We start from the raw sequence: 18,564 nt of genomic DNA on the forward strand, positions 1-18,564 counted from the left end.
ATATAATCCCCAACGATGTAGAAATGTCAAATTTTGGCAAAGACACATTAAAAAGGAACAGAAAAAGATCAGCAAAAAACCCAACAAAAATGTGCTTAATCTTAATAAAGGCTTATTCCATTTGGAATGTTGTTGTGGATTCCCATTCATAGGCATTAAACTGGTACAAATTTTAACATCAAACTATTGTTCTGGGCACAATGTACTTCTGCATAGGGGTTCTTAAATTTGGAATGTGGGGGGTACAGTAGTTAATTCCTTTCTATCATTCTTATATTTTAATGTTTTTTGATATTCTGTGTTGTGTCTCTTGTGATTTTAATGTTTCATGTGTACTGGCCCCTCTGGGAAAACAGTAACATTTTGCTGAAGAGGTAACCCAGTATAAAGAACAAATAAATAAATAAATAGGTACAAATACTAGTGGTCCACATTTTTACATGTTCACCATTATCAATATAATGATCAGGGTGATGAAAGTCATACAACATAATTATAAAAAATGCAAGCAAAATAATAAATATACTGTAGTCCCATGGTAAAATCATAAGTGTTAAGCTCTGTCCAGACTATCATATTTTATTTGACAAAAACATGTGACATGCCTAAATATGGTCATGATGACATCACATCATGACCATATATAGGCACATCATGACTTTATATGGACATACAACAGTTTGAGGGAAATTTGATCGTGTGGACAGAGAATAATTGCTTGTCATGCTCACCTGGTCTTTAGTTAAAGTTGTGACATCTTCACCTGCCTCTTTGAGGTCCATCAGTGCCTTGGCGGCCGCATTTTGTTTCGCTTCCTTCATATTTCGTCCATCTCCATTGTATTCTTTGCCTGCCACATTCAAAATGACGCTGACCATTCGTGTAGGATGTCTGAAAAAAAAAACAAAAAACGAAAATGATGTTCCCTGGATTAAAATATTCACAAAATTCAAAACCACAGTTGACTACATCAGATGAAGCAGGCATAAGAATTTCATAAGAATTTCAGTGTGCAGAATCTTCTCAATAACTGTTTTGGTCCCTTGGACAAAAAATGTGAGGTGTCACCACGAAATGAGACGCATCGTTGGTGAAATCATATTGAGATATTCTCCAAAACAGGCCAAAGTCAATATTTTTACAAAATTTTGATTTTAATGATTTTGAATAACTTAATACTTATATTTTATGATTGTATACTTTGCAAGTGAATTTTCTTGCTAAAACAGTGTTTTCTACACATATTCTGTAAGTCTAGTCATATTATTTGTACAGGTTATTTTATCTTTGAAGTCGATTTTCTCAATACACCTTCTTATACACCTAAACTTTAAATGCTCACATCTCTGGATTTACTTATAGTAGGGAAGCCATTCAAAGACCAAATGAAAGCCAGGGCTTGCCCTAACTTTTTTTTGTAACTAGCCCAACGGGCTAGTTTACTAGAGATTTTACTAGCCCACAGAATATTTTACTAGCCCACAGACAGGAAAAACTTTTGTTTCAAAATATTTATTAGCGACAATTAAATTTGAAGGTTGATTTGCAATTTCATAATTTCTGTAGCATTGCTGTTTGAGCTACCCTCTCAAAATATTGTTGAATAAATAAATTAAAAAAAATCACCCATGGTGCAAAATCGACTCTGGTTATAAAACAGGGACAGGACAGATGAGCATGTTTACATCTCCCTGGTTATAACTTTGGCTTTCTAATATTTAACAAAGGGCCCAGAAATCAATCAAACCAATGCATCTGTTAAATCTTTAGGTCTCTCGCCCCCAAAATAAATCTTGCTTAGGCTAGGTTATGCTACCTAGGCTAGGTTAGGCTACCTAGGCTTAGACAAGACCTAGGGCCTAGGCTAGCCTAGCCTACCTATAGCATTGAAGTACTTAATTATTAAAAGTTGAACATTTTAAAAATATCATTATGAGAAAATAATATGAATATAAGGTAGTACATTAAATTAAATGTTCTAACTACCTAAATTAACCAGATTGAACGATCAAAAGATCTTAGTATAGAGAAAGATAACATGCCATCCTGTAGTGGTTGGTTGGTGAATGACTTGGGGATCATCTTAATAATTAAACACTCACGCATGTGGAGAGCTGAAAGCTAGCTAGAGTGTACTCTGGGCTGCGGTACCTCCTGTGCAGGGATTATAGGCTAAATATAGTAAATAGGCTAGCCCGGAGCGGTTTTTACTAGACATTGTACGCCGGGCTAGTACTAAATCGAGCCCTGAAAGCTTATAAGTGATCTACCCAAATATAATATAAACTCAATTTTTGAATTTCTAACCATGAGACTCATTTGTGGCGAGACCTCACAAATATTCTCAGTCAGTCACGATGGCCAATAAGATGGATAGTTAAAGAAGCATACAGCATTTTATTTTACAATGAAAACAAATGATGAATATAAGTATGTATAAGTATGGGTGATGCTGCATCACATCAAATCAATTACAAAGGGCTTGAAAGAATTCATTATTTTAGAGGGTATAGGAGCTACTTAAAACTCACGGGTACATATTGCGTCGGTAGTTAGGATAGTAGACTTGTTGATGTCCATATGGATTGTATGGATGCTGATGGATGGATGGGCCATCTATGGGTGCAGACTGGACCGTAGTGTAATTAATAGCAACACCATTCTTCATACTGTATCCATTAAGCAGAACAGTGGCAGTTAATGCATCTGGGTTAGGATTGAATTTGTGGGTGCGGGTGGAGGGTGGTCTGGGCTGGGGCTTAGGAAGGGTTGATTCTCTCAAGGCTGACTTGGCAGCTTCGTGTTGAGCCTTTTTAATACTTGATCCGGTCGCATCGTACTTCTTATCACCGAGACATAGCTGCACGCTAAAGACCTTCAAATGGGGAGGTCCTGTTTGGTCTATTAGTTCATACTTTGGTTGAAGTCGGTTGAAGCGCGCTAGTTCATTCAGAAGACACATAGGCGTCTTCTCTTTGGGGTTTGCCACCTGAGAACCCATCTCAGTTGGAACCTACAAGAAAAACCAATTAAATCAAATTAGTTTAATTTATAAAATTGCAAGTAGGCTAAATAACAAAGCAAGACAATAGTTTTCTGGGATTTTTGAAAAGTGTACAGTACATTACAAAATTGACGATTTTGTACATATTTGTATCTATATTTTAATGACATTTTTACTTGACTATTTTATGATAATTCAATTAATTTTATGTTCGTATTGACATCAGAGAGCCACTAGACAGTGATTTTGTTCACTTTTTGGCAATTGAATGTCGTTTTTTCCTCTCTGTTCTTTTGTGTTTGTCAATGTTAATGTTCTCTGGACCAAATAAATGAAATGAAAATGACAAAAAAAAAAAAAAATATATAAATGTATAAAAAATGATAAAGTTAAAATGACTGCATTATAACTATTGACTGCCTACCACTTAAATTGTTTGAGATAAAAATTACAATTTAAAAAGACAAATGTTAACTAACAACAACTTCTTGGCTTGCTTCTGTGAGGTTGGTGCTCAAACTTGCTGGACTCGCAACAGACAGTATAGCTGCAGTAGCCAATCTGCCTGTAGACGTTTGTTGCTGGCCTGACAACACAGTACTAGTAACAGGTGCTGTCTGGTTAGACAACACGGTGCTATTACTAAGAGGTGTCGTTTGGTTTGACAACACAGTGCTATTACTAATAGGTGGTGTTGCCTGGCTGGCCAGCTTGGTTCCAAGGACTTGAGACATTGCTCACAGTGTCACTAGGAAAGTATAATAGAGAAAGTCAGATATATTATATGGTATAGTATGCTATAATGTACCAAAATTATGAACTCTACATTTCATGCCAGGCTGCTTAAGAAAATTGTCAAAACACCACAAAGGGGTGTTTGAAAAAAAACTCAGGTAATAAGATTCAGGGGCCAAATATATCAAATTAAAGATCAGCTAAAATTTGTCTATTTTTTGCTTAAGTCAGATTTATCAATACTGCTTAGCTTAAAAATTGATTAAAATAAAAAAAAATTGATTGTACGCACAAGACATCTAAGAAGATTTTAAAGCTAAGATTTTACTAAGATGGTTTGATATCAGCTAAGATATTTGCTTAGGGACATTTTGACTTGAGACATTTGCTAAGCTAAAATTGAAAAATCACGGGCCAGATTTTTGAATATTTAAAAACTGGGGGAGAAAAGGGTAGTTATGCCCCTTTTTATTTTAATTCTAAGGTATTGTTTGCTCATTAATAATATATTTTATTTGAATTATGTTCATCACTATTAGAAAAACAAACTACTGTAAGGTCATTTGATCATAAATTGAGTATGACATACAGTACATGATAAAATTAGGATTGGAATTCAGTTGGATGAATCATTAAGTTAACCATGTTTTATGAAGTCTTTAGGTAAAAGTGTTTACTGGGTCACACAATGCCTCAATAATGTTACCCGTAGTTGAACAAGAATTTCATGAAAAGTATTTTAACCAAGGCCTCTAGCCACACTGATAAGCTGTTTTTTTAAATATTATATTAATAAACAGTAGCTTCATGATTTAATTAATATTACAGTAGTTCTTGAGTGAAAACCATTGATTTCATTGTCAGTAATAAAGGAAGGTTAGTACTCATTATGTCTATTAGGACTACTTTACATACATTTATGTACATATACTGATTGTATTTTCAGTTCATTCAACAATAAGGTACATGTACGCCAAAGACTAAAAACGTAACCTGTACTAGGAATGATATGTTTGCACACTCTAAAACTAAGGGCAATTTCCATGCACATCTTACATAATATTGTATCAACAATGTACATAATATCACCAGCACCAAAAAACACCTAGGGTACTAAAAAAACATTTTCTGACTGTCATCCTACTGTAGTGACGACCCCTTGGTGGTCACATTGCAATGATTCCCGATTCTCTGGGTTAGCTCATCTGCGCAGACTGGCATATCAACTGGCCTGTCACTTCAAGTCAAGATGTCACTTCAAGTCAAGAGCTCATGCATAAAACATTGATTGTACTATAGCTCAAGCGGGAAAAAAACCTATAAACGGTAAGTACCAAAAAATGCCCTAACTTTTTTGTTTCTATATATTTCTCATTAAATTAAAAAGCAATTGGAAGCACACAAAATGGACAAAAGAAGCATTATAAAACTCATTAAAATTTAATCATCTATTAATTAAATAACAATTAAATTAATTAATGAATTACAAATAATTAATTATAATATGCCATAATGTCTTTAAACGTTTTTCCACATGCCTCAATGAATAAGACATTTGAAAGCACACAAGAACAAAAGCAGTGGCATATGTAGGGGTGTTCTGACCCTCACCCCAACCCTGACCACACCAGACCCAACCCAACCCCCTTTCCTACCCTCTATTGAAAATAATTTGTTTTTCTCTTTCTTATGGTCGTCCCACTTTTATTTCATCAAAATATGATTATACATATATTACATATTAAGTATTGATATAATTAAAATTAAATTGGTTTTAGAACAATACAAACTTGGATAAAACAAAACAACATAAAATCGATCGCGGCTGTGTGTATAATAAACATGTTGTCATGTGCGATCAGGCAAGACCAGACATGCATGACCACTCACGCATCACTGTACGAACAAATTTTGGGAATTTCCATTCACAACACTCTTTTTATTTTCGGTCAAAATTCTAGGTTTCGGTGTTCAGGCTATCTAAATATTACACCCAGCTGTAGATAAATATATAAACTAACACAATAAACTGGTTTCAGAACAAAATAAACTTATCTTATTTTCAAAAATGGAATGTTTTTGACAACTCAAACTTTCGGCAATAAATTTACTCACTTCCTGAAGTCGGAAAAATACTGATTTGATGACTACTGTAGGTGAAAGAGGAACATGTGAACTACTCCATCACTATTTTCAGGTCACAGGGAAAAAATAAATACAACCTCTGCAGCAAAAACAATAGAGGGCTGTTGCAACAGTCGAGTCGCTGGCAAAAATGATAGCAGTACCACGATATCGCGCTCGCAACGGCCGATAGTCACGTAATTAAATAATAGTATATATAAATTAAAATTCATTCAATATCCCTATTCAAAAAATGTACAAACAATGAACGATTAAAAAACAGTAAAGTTGGAAAGAATCATTTTAAAACTTCGCTTTACTTAAAACATTGTTAGCCTAGACTAGATTATGGCCTCACTTGTATTGTACGTTATAAAAATATAATAGGCCTAGGGCCTAGCTAGGCACTTAATCATTAGCCTATGCCTACTACAACAAGCAGGGAGTACTACCATGGGCATGGCGATGTTTGGCATGGATGTGAGAACCATTTCTATCTCTCACCTTTTTAAAGTCTTGTAGGTATCAAAACCTTGTAACCAAGTGTGCAGCACTCCCGAACCTTCGTTACAGCGAAATTTTGAAGGCTGGGAATGGCAAACTCTAAAGAAAAGGCCAAAAGTTTTCAGATTTCAATCCTAGTCACGCCGTCTTGATGGTTCCACCTCGATTTTTATGATAATTTTGTTGCCGACACCGAGTTCGTGAAGAATCAGAAAAAATAAAAATGTGTTACAATATGCATTAAAAAATGTATTGATATTAAAATATCATTTTAAAAATATAAAAATTGCTTATGTAAATTAATTATGTGGAATCACATCATACATATATTATTTTTACCGTTTAAAATCTGTTTAGTGATACATTTCATAAACTCCAATATCGTTTCTCGGCTCTGTTGATATATCACCGACTGCCGTGAGCCATACAAATAGCTTCTGTCACTAAACATGAACAGGTTTATAGAGATTTACCCGGGGGAATAGATTACATCAATCACCTCCTAAATAATTTCAATGTTTTGAATTTCTATCAACAATGGCTTGGTCTGGAGATCAAAAGCGGTTGGACAACAAAAAACGGAATCTAGATTCAAAAGCAAGGTTCAGCACATGGACGCCTATGAACCACCAGCCTACTAATGACAAAGTAAGTTTAAATAGTGCAATTACAAATACCTAGGCCTAGACTTAGCTAGCCTAGCTTCGACTAGCTAGCGTGGCCTACCTACGCTACTAGGCCCTACTAGAGTTCGCTGCATTAGAGAGGGCCGGGCCTTGGTCAAGGCTATGATGGAGGGGGCCTAGGACAGGTTGATAAGGCCAGGCAAACTAGAGAAGGAAGGAACTACTTTAATAAACTTACATTATCGTTCACTCAAAATTGAGTGTGCCCAAGCTCACCATGGCACTAATTTGCCGAGGCCCTTTTGTTTGTTGGCAAATCACCATGATGAATTCATGGTGTATGCAAATCAGATCACCCAAACGTGTAAGTGTTTTAGTCATGTTAATTACCGGTACATTAACTTGACTATACAATTTTTTTGTACAAACAAAACAAAGGAGTTATACTCTTTAAAATTGCCATTATTGAACAACACATGATCAAATCGATGGTAAAGCAATGTACTGAAGGAACCACTGAAATGGTCGAATGAATTTTTGAAAACATTTTACGAGAGGGAGATTTGAAATTCGTAAATAGGTATTTAAAAATAATTTTATCATTCTTTTAGGTAGAGTAACTGAATTTTCTACAGTATGTATTTCAATCATTAAATAGATTATTGAATCATTTTGATAATGAGCTAGAAATAAGCCTATTTGTATTCTATTCACTCTCACGTCTTGTCCACAACGTATGAGCGAGGCTGTTTAATCCAATGCTCTCTGCGTCCATACTTGTAGACACATGCACAGCGTGGCCATTCATTCAAATTAACTGCCAGTTTTTGAATAAATTATTAAAAATATTTGTTTTGTCTTACTTTATTTGTAATAATTAAATATCTTACAGAAAATACACACATATTCGTTGTTTACTTTTTGATTCATAGCATACTTCGTAGTGGTCTTTCTCGGATGTTCTTTGTGCTCGATCTGAGCTCGACCCAACTAAAGGCTATGTTAACGATGTTGTTTTTGTTAGTGACGACGTCAGTAAATTGTGTTTAAATGAAACATTAATGTGATGATTGACTATCATACAACAATACAGGCTGGCCTAGAAGAATATCATTTTGATTTTGTGGTAATTGAGTGCTAGTTTTAGCAGGGAACCTCCATCTTGTTTTGGCGTTGGCCTAGTATTGTATTTTGTCATGTGTTCGTTCAACAAATTACATGAGTAAAATAAAAAGAACACAAATATTTCCAGCTTATAATATCACTTTTTATTTGAAAAGTTAACACAATAATTTAATTATTAATTTAATGATTAAACTACACACTATTGTAGGAAATTAAATTAAGTTTAAATCAGTGCCGTGGTAAGCTTGGGCCAATGCTAATTTCGAGTGAACGATAATGTAAGTTTAATAAAGTATGACTGTGCATGCGTTATTTATTTGACATAAATACAGTATATCGTTTACTGATTTGTTTTCTACGGTCTTGTAAATATATCCGCCTCCTTTTTTATTTCTTTAAAAAAAAGCAATGGCTATAGTTACACCAGTCTTAAACCATTACCTAAGTATTGAATTCTGATTAGATGTTGCAGTATGTGTAGATTGGATTAGGATTTAATAAAAATCAGAATTGAGAATTCTTTTAGACTGCCGTGATATACCACGCCAGAAGATGATATTGTTTTTCTATCATTGAGCAATAAAACAACATAACAAAACATAGTGAGTATATAATCTAATCAATATCGAATCACTATCTTACATTTTCTTCCAAATCTTAATTTTTGAATTCAAAATACTATCAATTTCATTTAATTAATTGACACCAGATACACATTTGATTTTTTTTTCCTTTTTAGGTATTTGAAGAAAGACTTGACATCCTTCACAAATGGGTAAGGCAACTCTTGGACGTGATGATGATGTAATAGTACTGTACTGTACAGTACACAGGGTTGTAGCTGTAGAAAACTAAGGGTTGGGTGGTAGACATTTTGAGGGTTGGTGGGTGACAAACATTGGTAAAATTAAAATAATAAGAGTGGGTTAAGGCTGAGCAAGGAAGTTAATAAAAGTAGGTGGAGGGCCATGAATTTAGCTTTAGACTGGGTAGAAAGCTTCAAGGCTGGGTGGCTCCACCCACCATTACGATATCCCTGAGTACCTCCATCCTGCCCTGTTCTGATTGGTCAGTTGTTAAGTTTGATTGACACTCCAGATAGTATACTAAAGTAACATGACAATACCCAGTTACAGCATATTTCAGTTCAGTTCAATTCTACTTAATGTAGCTTGTGCCATGGACCTATTAATAATAATATTTTTAATAGGTCCATGCATGTGCCATCAATGCTCAATATCTGCTTGTTTACATTACACAAAAGTACAATTATGTAACTACAAAATTATAGCCTAGGACTATATATTATAAATTATGGAATTATGTATTATATTAAAGGACTCAAAAGGGTGGTTTTGGGGGTACTTGAAGGTTGGATGTGAAAATACTTAATGTGAAAATACTTTCTGGATAATTGATAATCCACAGCAATAATATTGTTTTTTAATGATACCCTATCATATTGAATATTCAGTTTGACAAATGGACGGACTTGCAGAAGAAGAAAGCACTGGAGCACGTGCTTGGACAAAGTAATCTCAACCAACTTGAATTTGTTAAAGGACTTGTGTCTTTACAAGTGCCTGTTAGAAAAGAAGACTTTACAAGGGTCTTACCCCGAGTAATTTGCATTTATATCTTTTCATATCTGGATCCAAGAAGCCTGTGTAGATGTGCTCAGGTTTGTTCTTTGTTATTCTCAATGCCTGCCCAGACTATCAAATTTTATTTGACAAAAAAAAAACAAAAAAACGTGTGGTATGCATAAATGAGGCTTGCCATCGCCAAACCATCATCAGTGACCAAAAAAGGAAAATTTACTTTTTAATATAATATTCTCCATATTTTAAGGTTTAAAATGATGGGTCATTTACTGGAATCGACTTCCTATTGCCAAAGTTATGAGTAAAAGTATTACAGCTTCTCTGTACTAAAGTATACAATACCACCACATTCTTATGCTAATTACTCAGTTTAACATTTAGTGACAGTATGCTGGTTTTTGGATGGCAAGCCCCAATTACGTTCAAGAGGACATCACATCGTGACCTTGTATAGTCATATCATGACTATATATGGGCATGATACAACAGTTTATTGTTTAATAAAATTTAATAATCTGGATTGAGCATTATGTATTCACATACATTCATAATTATAAATTCATATTTTGCATTACTTTTAGGGGGAAAAATTGTCCAAAAGAGAAAGTTCAAAGGAGCGAACAAGGGCAATACATTTTTCTTAAGGTATCCAAATTAGAGTAACAATGGTCCACTTCCTCTTTTTCAAATCCCTTTTTATAATCATCTTTGTGTTTATTAATTTTCATCAGAGTCCCCTATTTATAGGCCCAACGTAAATTGGCATTCATTCTTCTTGTAATGGTCAGGGTAGTCGTAACATACTGTAATTCTAAAAACAATATTCTGTGTACTAAGAACAATATTATTTTTCCATATTGTACTAGAATGCATTGTTACCAGCAGTGCATAAACAAAATTTTTCTGATGTATTTTTTTTTTATATATTGGACCAATGAAAATTGAATTGAGAATATTTTAACTAAATGTTATAAAAGGAGTATAAATAGGATATATTTTTATATATATTTATCTTTTATATATCTTTTCAAAAAAAAAATCAATAATTGGGATAAATTTTTTAATTTCAATGATTGACCCATAGATATATTATATTTTTATTGTGGAAGTGGTTTGGCGCACCAGAAACAGTTTAGTTTCCCCATGGAGGTATTATTGAGAAGGAGGTCACTCGAAAAAGCTACGCGCACGCAGCGCTATGCAAATGAACCCAGATCAAATCTGCCGCAGCGCGTGAAGAACATTTGCGCGATGCCCTTGATGTCCCATGTGTTCCCTGCCATCAAATTTTCAGCAGGCATAGTTTACCAAAAAATTGAACATGGCGAAATGGAGAGCACCTTCTTTTCTCGATGCGCACTGCATACAGTCAATCACTATGGCTGCGCAATCATTTCAATTTTGAAGCTGATACATTTATCTCTCATAAAATATCAAACATATTAATATTTTCCACCAAAAAAAGTTTCGAATTTAATGGAACATTTACATGACCTTTAAAAGTATAATATATTTCAACTTCAATTTCCATAAATTGGCCAAAATTCACTAATTCTAACTTTAACAGATATTAATTAATAAATGATTGAGGATTATAATAAACTAAGTCATTTTAGGGTTAACAAGGGTTAGCTATTCGAAAAATCAATCCAAAATCTGAGTATTTTTGAGTTTTACGCTGACTTAGCTTTATAGTCGAACTAATCATTCTTTAGACAAAATTATAATGAACACAGAAGTAATTTTAACATAAATATTTTATGGAATCCGTTCCTGAAATACACAAATAATAACATACCAAAAGTCCGAAAAAATCTAATCAGGGGAACATTGTTCATTATAAAGATATTTAATGGGTTAAAATCAAACGCTTTATTGCACAACTGCTCTGCTGGAAGTGTATAAATGCATGTCATTGCCAAGTTGTTGCTAATGAAAAAATGTGAATTATAGGGTAATACGCCCGCGCGCGATGCAAAACGGGGAACACATGGGTTTGTCGCGTCAAAGAGAACTGTTGCCGAGTGATCTCCTTCTCAATAATACCTCCATGGTTTCCCCAACCTCAAGGTTAAGGTTTCAATCCCTCGTTGTGTATTTCACTTGTGCCCTTGAGCAAGGCATTTTATCTGTGTTGTTTCTCTCCATCCAGTAAGTGCTATATAAAAATATACAAATTATTATTATAATACATCTATGTTGGTATTATTTACATTTTACCAGGTGTGTTGGTATTGGAAATTCCTTTGTGAGTCTGATCAGATATGGATGCCAAAGGCTCTGAAGCTTAACTGGTATCTTACCTTCCAGCCCAGCCCATTTGAAACAGGTGTTTGGAAGAGGCTGTACCTGGAGAACGTAAGAAGCCTGCATTATCTACCACCAAAGGTAAGTGAGGTTATACAGTGTCAATTACTTGGCACATTGTGTTTAATATATGCAGTTAGCGTTTTATAGTACCATGTTCCATTGTATTTTTTTTTTAAATAAATTTTTATTTTTATTTAATACCATTGCAGTGCAAAAAATATAAATATAATAGTACAGTAGTTGGGTACTTAAGCAGTTATGCACTATGTGCAACTGTCCCCACCCCCTGACAGGTACTAGGTACACACTATTATAGGTAGAGACAAAATAGTGTCTTGCCAATGACACTAACATGACAAAATTTGGAATTGAACTCCCAACTTGTTGGTTGGAACCCCAAAGTCTTAACTGCATTTTGCCATTTTTAAACATTGTATATTAGAATTGTTCAATATTATATTTTTATATTTCTGTCCTGGATTATATTATACCTATTGTCATCATTAATATTAATTTCCATTATTACAATTGTAAATTGTTAACTATGACTATGCAAGAATTCACTAGTTAATCGCCACAAATAAAAAAAAGAATAAAATGTTTGTGACAATAAGAAATATCTCTACTACTATTCAGAAATATTTTTGGGTTTATTAAAGAACTTGATATTGGAGATTTAATGTCATGAATTTTTATAAACCAAACAGAATGCCCCATCGTCACAACCTGTGAATGGTGAACAGAAGCAAACAAAAAGTAGTGTAAGCAGTGCCAGAAAACCACCAAGGCCTAGGTCAGCAGCAGCCTCCTCAAAGCCACTCGAACATAAGCCATGGAGAGGAACAGATCCGAAAGCAGTGGATACAGTAAGGAACAACTACCTGGATAACAATGATGAGATTTTAAAGGCAAGGTGAGTTTAAAACCCAAACTGCCAGCTTTGAGTAACATTTAACGATTAGGAACTTGTACAGTGTATTAAATGTTCTATAAAAAAAAGTTGTTTATTTTTCATACTACATGGATTGCAGAGGTCACTGATCGATGAATTAATTGATGGATTGATTGATTGATTGTCTTACAGGGAGAGGAGGATGGAGAAGAGAGGTACCAAATTAAAGAAAAGTGGCTCAATCACGGACATGAGTGAGAGCGCCAAGCAGAGTAGACCGATGTCTGCTGGTATGGCCTACAAATTGAAGAAAGCCAGCTCAACTTCAGTAAGATTATTATTCTTTTTATACAATATTTGCCTAATAACTACTCAGAAATAAATAGTTAGATAGCAAGTATATTTGCTGTGCTTCTAACTATCGCTACTACCCACCGACAGCAACCACAAATCTTCAAAAACCTCCACCTGTGCCACAACTTCTACTCTGCTACCACTACCACCACTACCTACCAACAACCACCATTAATTTTATTAATATCATCATTATTTTCATCACCACCATTATGATTGTTTTTAGTGGCGTATGGGTATTCATGAGTTTTCTTCACATGGTGTCATTACCTTGGCTTTCTTTGCTTATTGCTTATTGTTACTTATACAAGTTTCTAGAATACTACTTCATTTGCATACAATTAAAATCCTTGAATTTCACTACATTTTTGACAGAATGTAAGTGATGTTGATGGCCGTCCAGATTGGGCTAGAGGGCTAGAAGACACCTCAAACCAGTACTCCACCAGTCTGGGTATGAGTGTAAGCAGACCTGGTCCAGTAGTAAAACCAGTACCATCATCAAAAGCAGTTACGCGAACTGAGAGGCATCCACCTGGTAAGTTGGCTAAATTCCATTTTATTTCTTTATATATAAGTAGTAGTCAGTATGTAGCTTAATTCATACTTTTTCTGTTTTGTTTGTTTGTGTATATATACCATTCCTAACCCTCGCTGTGCAAGTCGCTTGTGTCCTTAGGCAAGACACTTTATCTACATTTGTCTCTCACTACCCAGGAGTATAAATGGGTACTGGCATATGTTGGGAAAGTAAACAGACTGCTGTGTGAGAGGAGTGATGAACCCTCTTTGCATAGTCTGCCACAAATGACAAGGAAAGAGAGACGGGCACTCCGGCCTGTGAGCCCAGAGCTTCAATCTTTAGGGATTGACCTTTACCTTAAATAAAAGATAATAATAGCAAAGCAGACAGCAAACAATTTCAATCGACAATAACTGCTATTGTAGTTCAGCCTGTGCAAAAAGTGGCCACACATAATATATAATTTGAGAAAGTATATTACAATTATAAACATATTCATTACTGTATATCTTGTATTTGATGTTCACAGCTAATAATCTTTTCCCAACACAAGCATGGACCACTGTTAACCAAGATTCGTCTGATGATGAGAGGTGACACTAAAATCTGTCTAAAAGTGGGAACTAACAGGTCAGAGGTCAGCACTACACATCATTTTAGTATGACGATCTGTACTTTTGCAAATAAAAGTATTCATGGGAGAGTGTTGGACACCTCTTAAGAACAGAATAACCTATATGATGCTCTCTTTATTATGAGGCTAAGGGCATCAGTTTTTCTTAGTTATAAGAAAGAAAATCTAGGTGTCTCACAGGATTTGGACCAAGGACTATGGAATTTTGAGCTTGTTGACCTGCAAAATACAGCTTCAGTTCTTTAAAAAATTAGTAACTGTACTTATATCCAATTAGTATTGGAATACAATGGACAGAATGAAGGTCCTACTGTTGGCTGTTCAGAGAATTTCTGTCATGCCAAATGAATTAAATAAAATAATATAATACATACGATTTTAAAATGAATAGTGTATCCTGATCCAGAGATTCAGAGGGTGGATTATGTTTCTTGTTTTAATAGAAAAACAGATTTCTGAAAATATTCCAGTCTTTTAAGTACTGGAATATTTTATTTTTTTTATATTTTTTTATTTGTTATAATTCTTAGAGACTACTGTATACATTTAAAAATGTATACAGTAGTCTCTAAGAATTGTAACACACAAGCATTATTTATTATGGCTTCAAAAATAATGCTGTAAATATTTTTGAAATATATTGACATAGAAATTGAATCATGTACTTTTTTATTTCTGAAAATAAAGCCTTGAATTTATTTCAATAATTTGAAGTTACTTCATCAAATTCAGTTGAACTTTGACCTTGATTAATATTTAGTTTAAATAATTATTATATTTTCTGTTATACTACCACTATCATAATGCTTTGCATCTATGTTTATGCTTGAGGTATCAAAGAGTTAGGAAACTGTAACAATCTTTAGCAATGTCCAAACTCTACAGTGTGTGAAGTAGATCTAGTTTTTCATTCCAAGTCATGCATATTGTAATATGTTAAAGATGTGTGGGTATTAGGTTAACTCTAAAGATAGGTATCATATTTATTTTATTTGTTTATTAAGTAAATTTATATAGTATTTATTTTTCAATATTTTGAGATGTTGACTGAAAGAGGCTTTCTATTACATAAACACTACAATGGAAAAAAAGAAAACAAACAACAGTACAACTATAAAACCAGCAACAATGTTTTCTATTGGGTTAATTTAGATTTTTTCAAAGTGAAATACTGTATACCAAGGATCAAACCACAAAAAGTCCAAAGGCTTATTTCCAGTGGGTCCGTCTTGTCATGAATTTGGCAGTAAACAGGAGACAATCCCTTGCTTATTTCTAAAGAGAGTACTGCACATGGGCCACATTGCACACAGGACCTGTCAGCTTCAAGACCTCATCCGCTCATCCGATAGAAGTCGTGCTATTAAAACGCATTGCGAATTTTCCCAACCCTCATTCTAGAACGGGAGAGCAGTGGATAAAATTGAACAACAGACCAAGGCTAAGATCTCCACACTGTCCACCACCAGTTTAGCCGACTGAGCTAAGCTGCTCACTTATCAAACTCATAGGCAATATTGATCAGACTTTAAACCATTGTCCGACACTGACATGTCTGAAACAAGCAGTATATGAAATTCTAATCAAACCTTGTTGAGTTTTAATGCAGCACTGAAAATCGTAGTAGGTCAATAGTTCATAGTTCTTGCTCATATGAACCTGATTTGTGCTAACTAGAAACCTTTAAAGATTAGTTTTATTTGATTTTACACTAGCTTTCAAGCACACAGTGCTCTTTAATACAAGTATACGGTAATCAATCTCATAGGCTCTGGGCAAATTGTCAAAATAACTGTTGTATGTCCATATATAGTCATGATGTGCCTATATATGGTAATAATGTGATGTCATCATGACCATAATAGGCATGTCACATGTTTTTGTCAAATAAAATTTGATAGTCTGGACAGGGCTTTAAACAATGTAGTGGTGATGGAGATATAATAGAAATCTACTTTCACCTGAAGAAGTGCTAGAGTCAAATAAGTACTACAATTTCCAGTGTTGTGTTTGTTAGTACTGAACTCGCAGCTCATCTATTGTTGAGTTTAACAGATTTAAAAAAAATCTGAATAGGATGTGCCTGGAGTACATCATATTTATTATGACTTTATAAAGTAGTTTTATTGTTTTTCATTCGCCTACGTTATACGCAAATGTTTTAATACCTGAACTTTATGCTATTTTTGGATTTTATAGTACTAGTATTTCAACATCCAGGGTATCATGGTTTGCAATCCACTTAAATTTTACAGTTGTGAATCGTCTTTTGCCTCATATGTTGTTTGAAAATGTCCAGTAATACACAATAGCATAAATAACTATGTATTTACATTAGATGAATTATGTGATGTTGAAATTTGATTTTGCCTGTTTAATAAATATTTTCTATATATATATATATATATTCTCTCTGTACTTTTTGATGATTGTTTTAATTATAATTAGCAGCTCATGTCCAACTATGCTCCAGTACCTATAAAAATTCAATGTTTATGACTCATGATTCAAACTTTATTTTATTACATCACTAACATTTTAACATAAATTTTTTAGTATGTATATAAAGGCTTATTAGTATAACAGTAAAAAATGAGAACAACCTTCAAAATAACATTGATTTACACAAATAATTTGTAGTAAAAAATATGCGCATTATCAGGCATAACTGAAAAGGGAACCAACAAGTTGCAACACTGAACTTAAATTTTTTTTTTTCAGAACTAGTTATAACAGTATTATGATTACATATATGAAACCCAGATAATTCAATTTCATTATCTTTAATTCTAAGTGGTTCATATGTTTTATTATACATAGATATAGGCTGTTAGGAAAACCAATCATCTATGCATACCAGTTTCAAGGATGTTAACTTTCATGAATGTAGATGCAACAAAATACTGAATAGTGCCCTCTATATTTTTTGTAAGGTAGTCCATAGGTGTGGTACACAGTTATTTATAAAGGAGATAGTTTCAATCTGTCATTTAACTCAGCTCTTTCAGTGAATATAACTGGAAAACATTAATTGTGCAAAAAATAAAAACACAAACAAAAAAGCACCAACAAATCTGCTTCAAAAATATATTTAATAAGAAAAATAATGCTTGACTCAAAGAAATAACTAAAAATTGCATTTCAATGTAGTTGTGTTGAATTAGCTATATTATAACAGTATCCGACCTGTTTTCCGAAATCCAGTTTGCTGAATCCAGTTCACTGAAACTTGCCGTAATCGTCGTACAAAAGTACAGCATACCGAGCTTTTGAAAAATGATGGTGATGATGGACGGGAAGGAGCCATATTTACATATAAATGAAAGGCAAAATACTGGAAAACAATAATGCTGTGGGAAAACACACTTGGAGGTGTATCAGGTAAAATTAGAAATGAAGGATCAAGCATAGTATCCCCCTAAAAAAACTCACCCTCTGAACCCTACCAGGGGTTTTATGCCAGGGCCCTGATGGAGGCTCTAGTCAGCCCCTTGATTCAGACCCCCTGTGGGCAAATTTCTGGAGCTACCACTGGCACGTGTGTATATTGTAGATTATTACCCTCGCCCCATGAAGTGGGACGAGGGTATTGCAATGAGCTCTATCTGCCTGTGTGTCTGTGCATCTGTGTCTGTCTGTCTGTGATGTTTATGTTGGTCCTTCTGGGTGCATAACTCAAAAACTACTGGACTGTTTAATGTCAAACTTTATTTATATCGTTTTGTCACAACTGACAGAGCCAACTCGAGTGGATCGTTTGACAGAGTCATTTGGCTAGGCCATACTGACTTGAGCGGATTGACCGTGGACTGACTCAAGCGTACCGACCATGTGTCAAATTATGGCCAGCAGACTAGAGGCAGCCCAGAAGGCATGTAGGCCCGACTGATGGGTTTGCTACTTGAGGCTGATGCTTGACAAATTTGATGCAAAATTTAATAGTAAATTCATATAATTTATAGGTATCAGCATATATTTATTTTAAGAAGTAATGGAATTGAGAAATAGTGGTCCGGCCAAAGCCGGTGCAGTTTTGACAGGCCTGATTCTATATTTGTAAAATGTCGGGGATATGAAATTATAAATAAATACTTTTGTATTGTATTATTTGGGTGGGGGAGCACAACAG

At 34.3% G+C, this 18,564-nt stretch overlaps 2 protein-coding genes across 2 annotated transcripts in view; one reads left to right on the forward strand and one right to left on the reverse strand.

Annotated features, from left to right (window-relative positions):
- LOC117124658 (double-stranded RNA-binding protein Staufen homolog 2-like) overlaps positions 1 to 6,528 on the reverse strand; it is a 13,992-nt gene extending 7,464 nt beyond the window's left edge. The window contains exons 1-4 of the mRNA XM_033270967.1: positions 6,368 to 6,528; positions 3,484 to 3,752; positions 2,532 to 3,013; positions 732 to 891 (exon numbers count right to left, since the gene is read on the reverse strand). Coding sequence (XP_033126858.1) covers positions 732 to 891; positions 2,532 to 3,013; positions 3,484 to 3,738 — 897 coding nt within the window. The 5' untranslated portion in view covers positions 3,739 to 3,752; positions 6,368 to 6,528. The remainder of the gene's footprint in view (positions 1 to 731; positions 892 to 2,531; positions 3,014 to 3,483; positions 3,753 to 6,367) is intronic.
- Positions 6,529 to 6,773: 245 nt separating this feature from the next.
- LOC117124659 (F-box only protein 16-like) lies at positions 6,774 to 17,504 on the forward strand. Its single transcript, XM_033270968.1, has 8 exons — positions 6,774 to 7,015; positions 8,858 to 8,893; positions 9,593 to 9,799; positions 11,946 to 12,110; positions 12,740 to 12,945; positions 13,117 to 13,252; positions 13,654 to 13,816; positions 14,331 to 17,504. Exons 1-8 carry the CDS (start codon positions 6,905 to 6,907, stop codon positions 14,396 to 14,398), a joined length of 1,092 nt encoding a protein of 363 aa, XP_033126859.1. The 5' UTR covers positions 6,774 to 6,904; the 3' UTR covers positions 14,399 to 17,504.
- Positions 17,505 to 18,564: the final 1,060 nt, after the last annotated feature.

Source organism: Anneissia japonica, unplaced genomic scaffold, assembly GCF_011630105.1.
Source record: "Anneissia japonica isolate Jap-2015-1 unplaced genomic scaffold, ASM1163010v1 scaffold284709_len978187_cov192, whole genome shotgun sequence".
In the NCBI taxonomy this organism is placed as follows: Eukaryota; Metazoa; Echinodermata; class Crinoidea; order Comatulida; family Comatulidae; genus Anneissia; species Anneissia japonica.

Excerpts from the sequence above, each read along its gene's own strand:
- LOC117124659 (XM_033270968.1), top strand. The coding sequence starts at position 6,905 with ATGGCTTGGTCTGGAGATCAAAAGCGGTTGGACAACAAAAAACGGAAT. Across the intron at positions 8,894-9,592 it reads TTGACATCCTTCACAAATGG|TTTGACAAATGGACGGACTT; the intron begins GTAAGGCAACTC and ends TTGAATATTCAG. Across the intron at positions 13,253-13,653 it reads AGAAAGCCAGCTCAACTTCA|AATGTAAGTGATGTTGATGG; the intron begins GTAAGATTATTA and ends CATTTTTGACAG.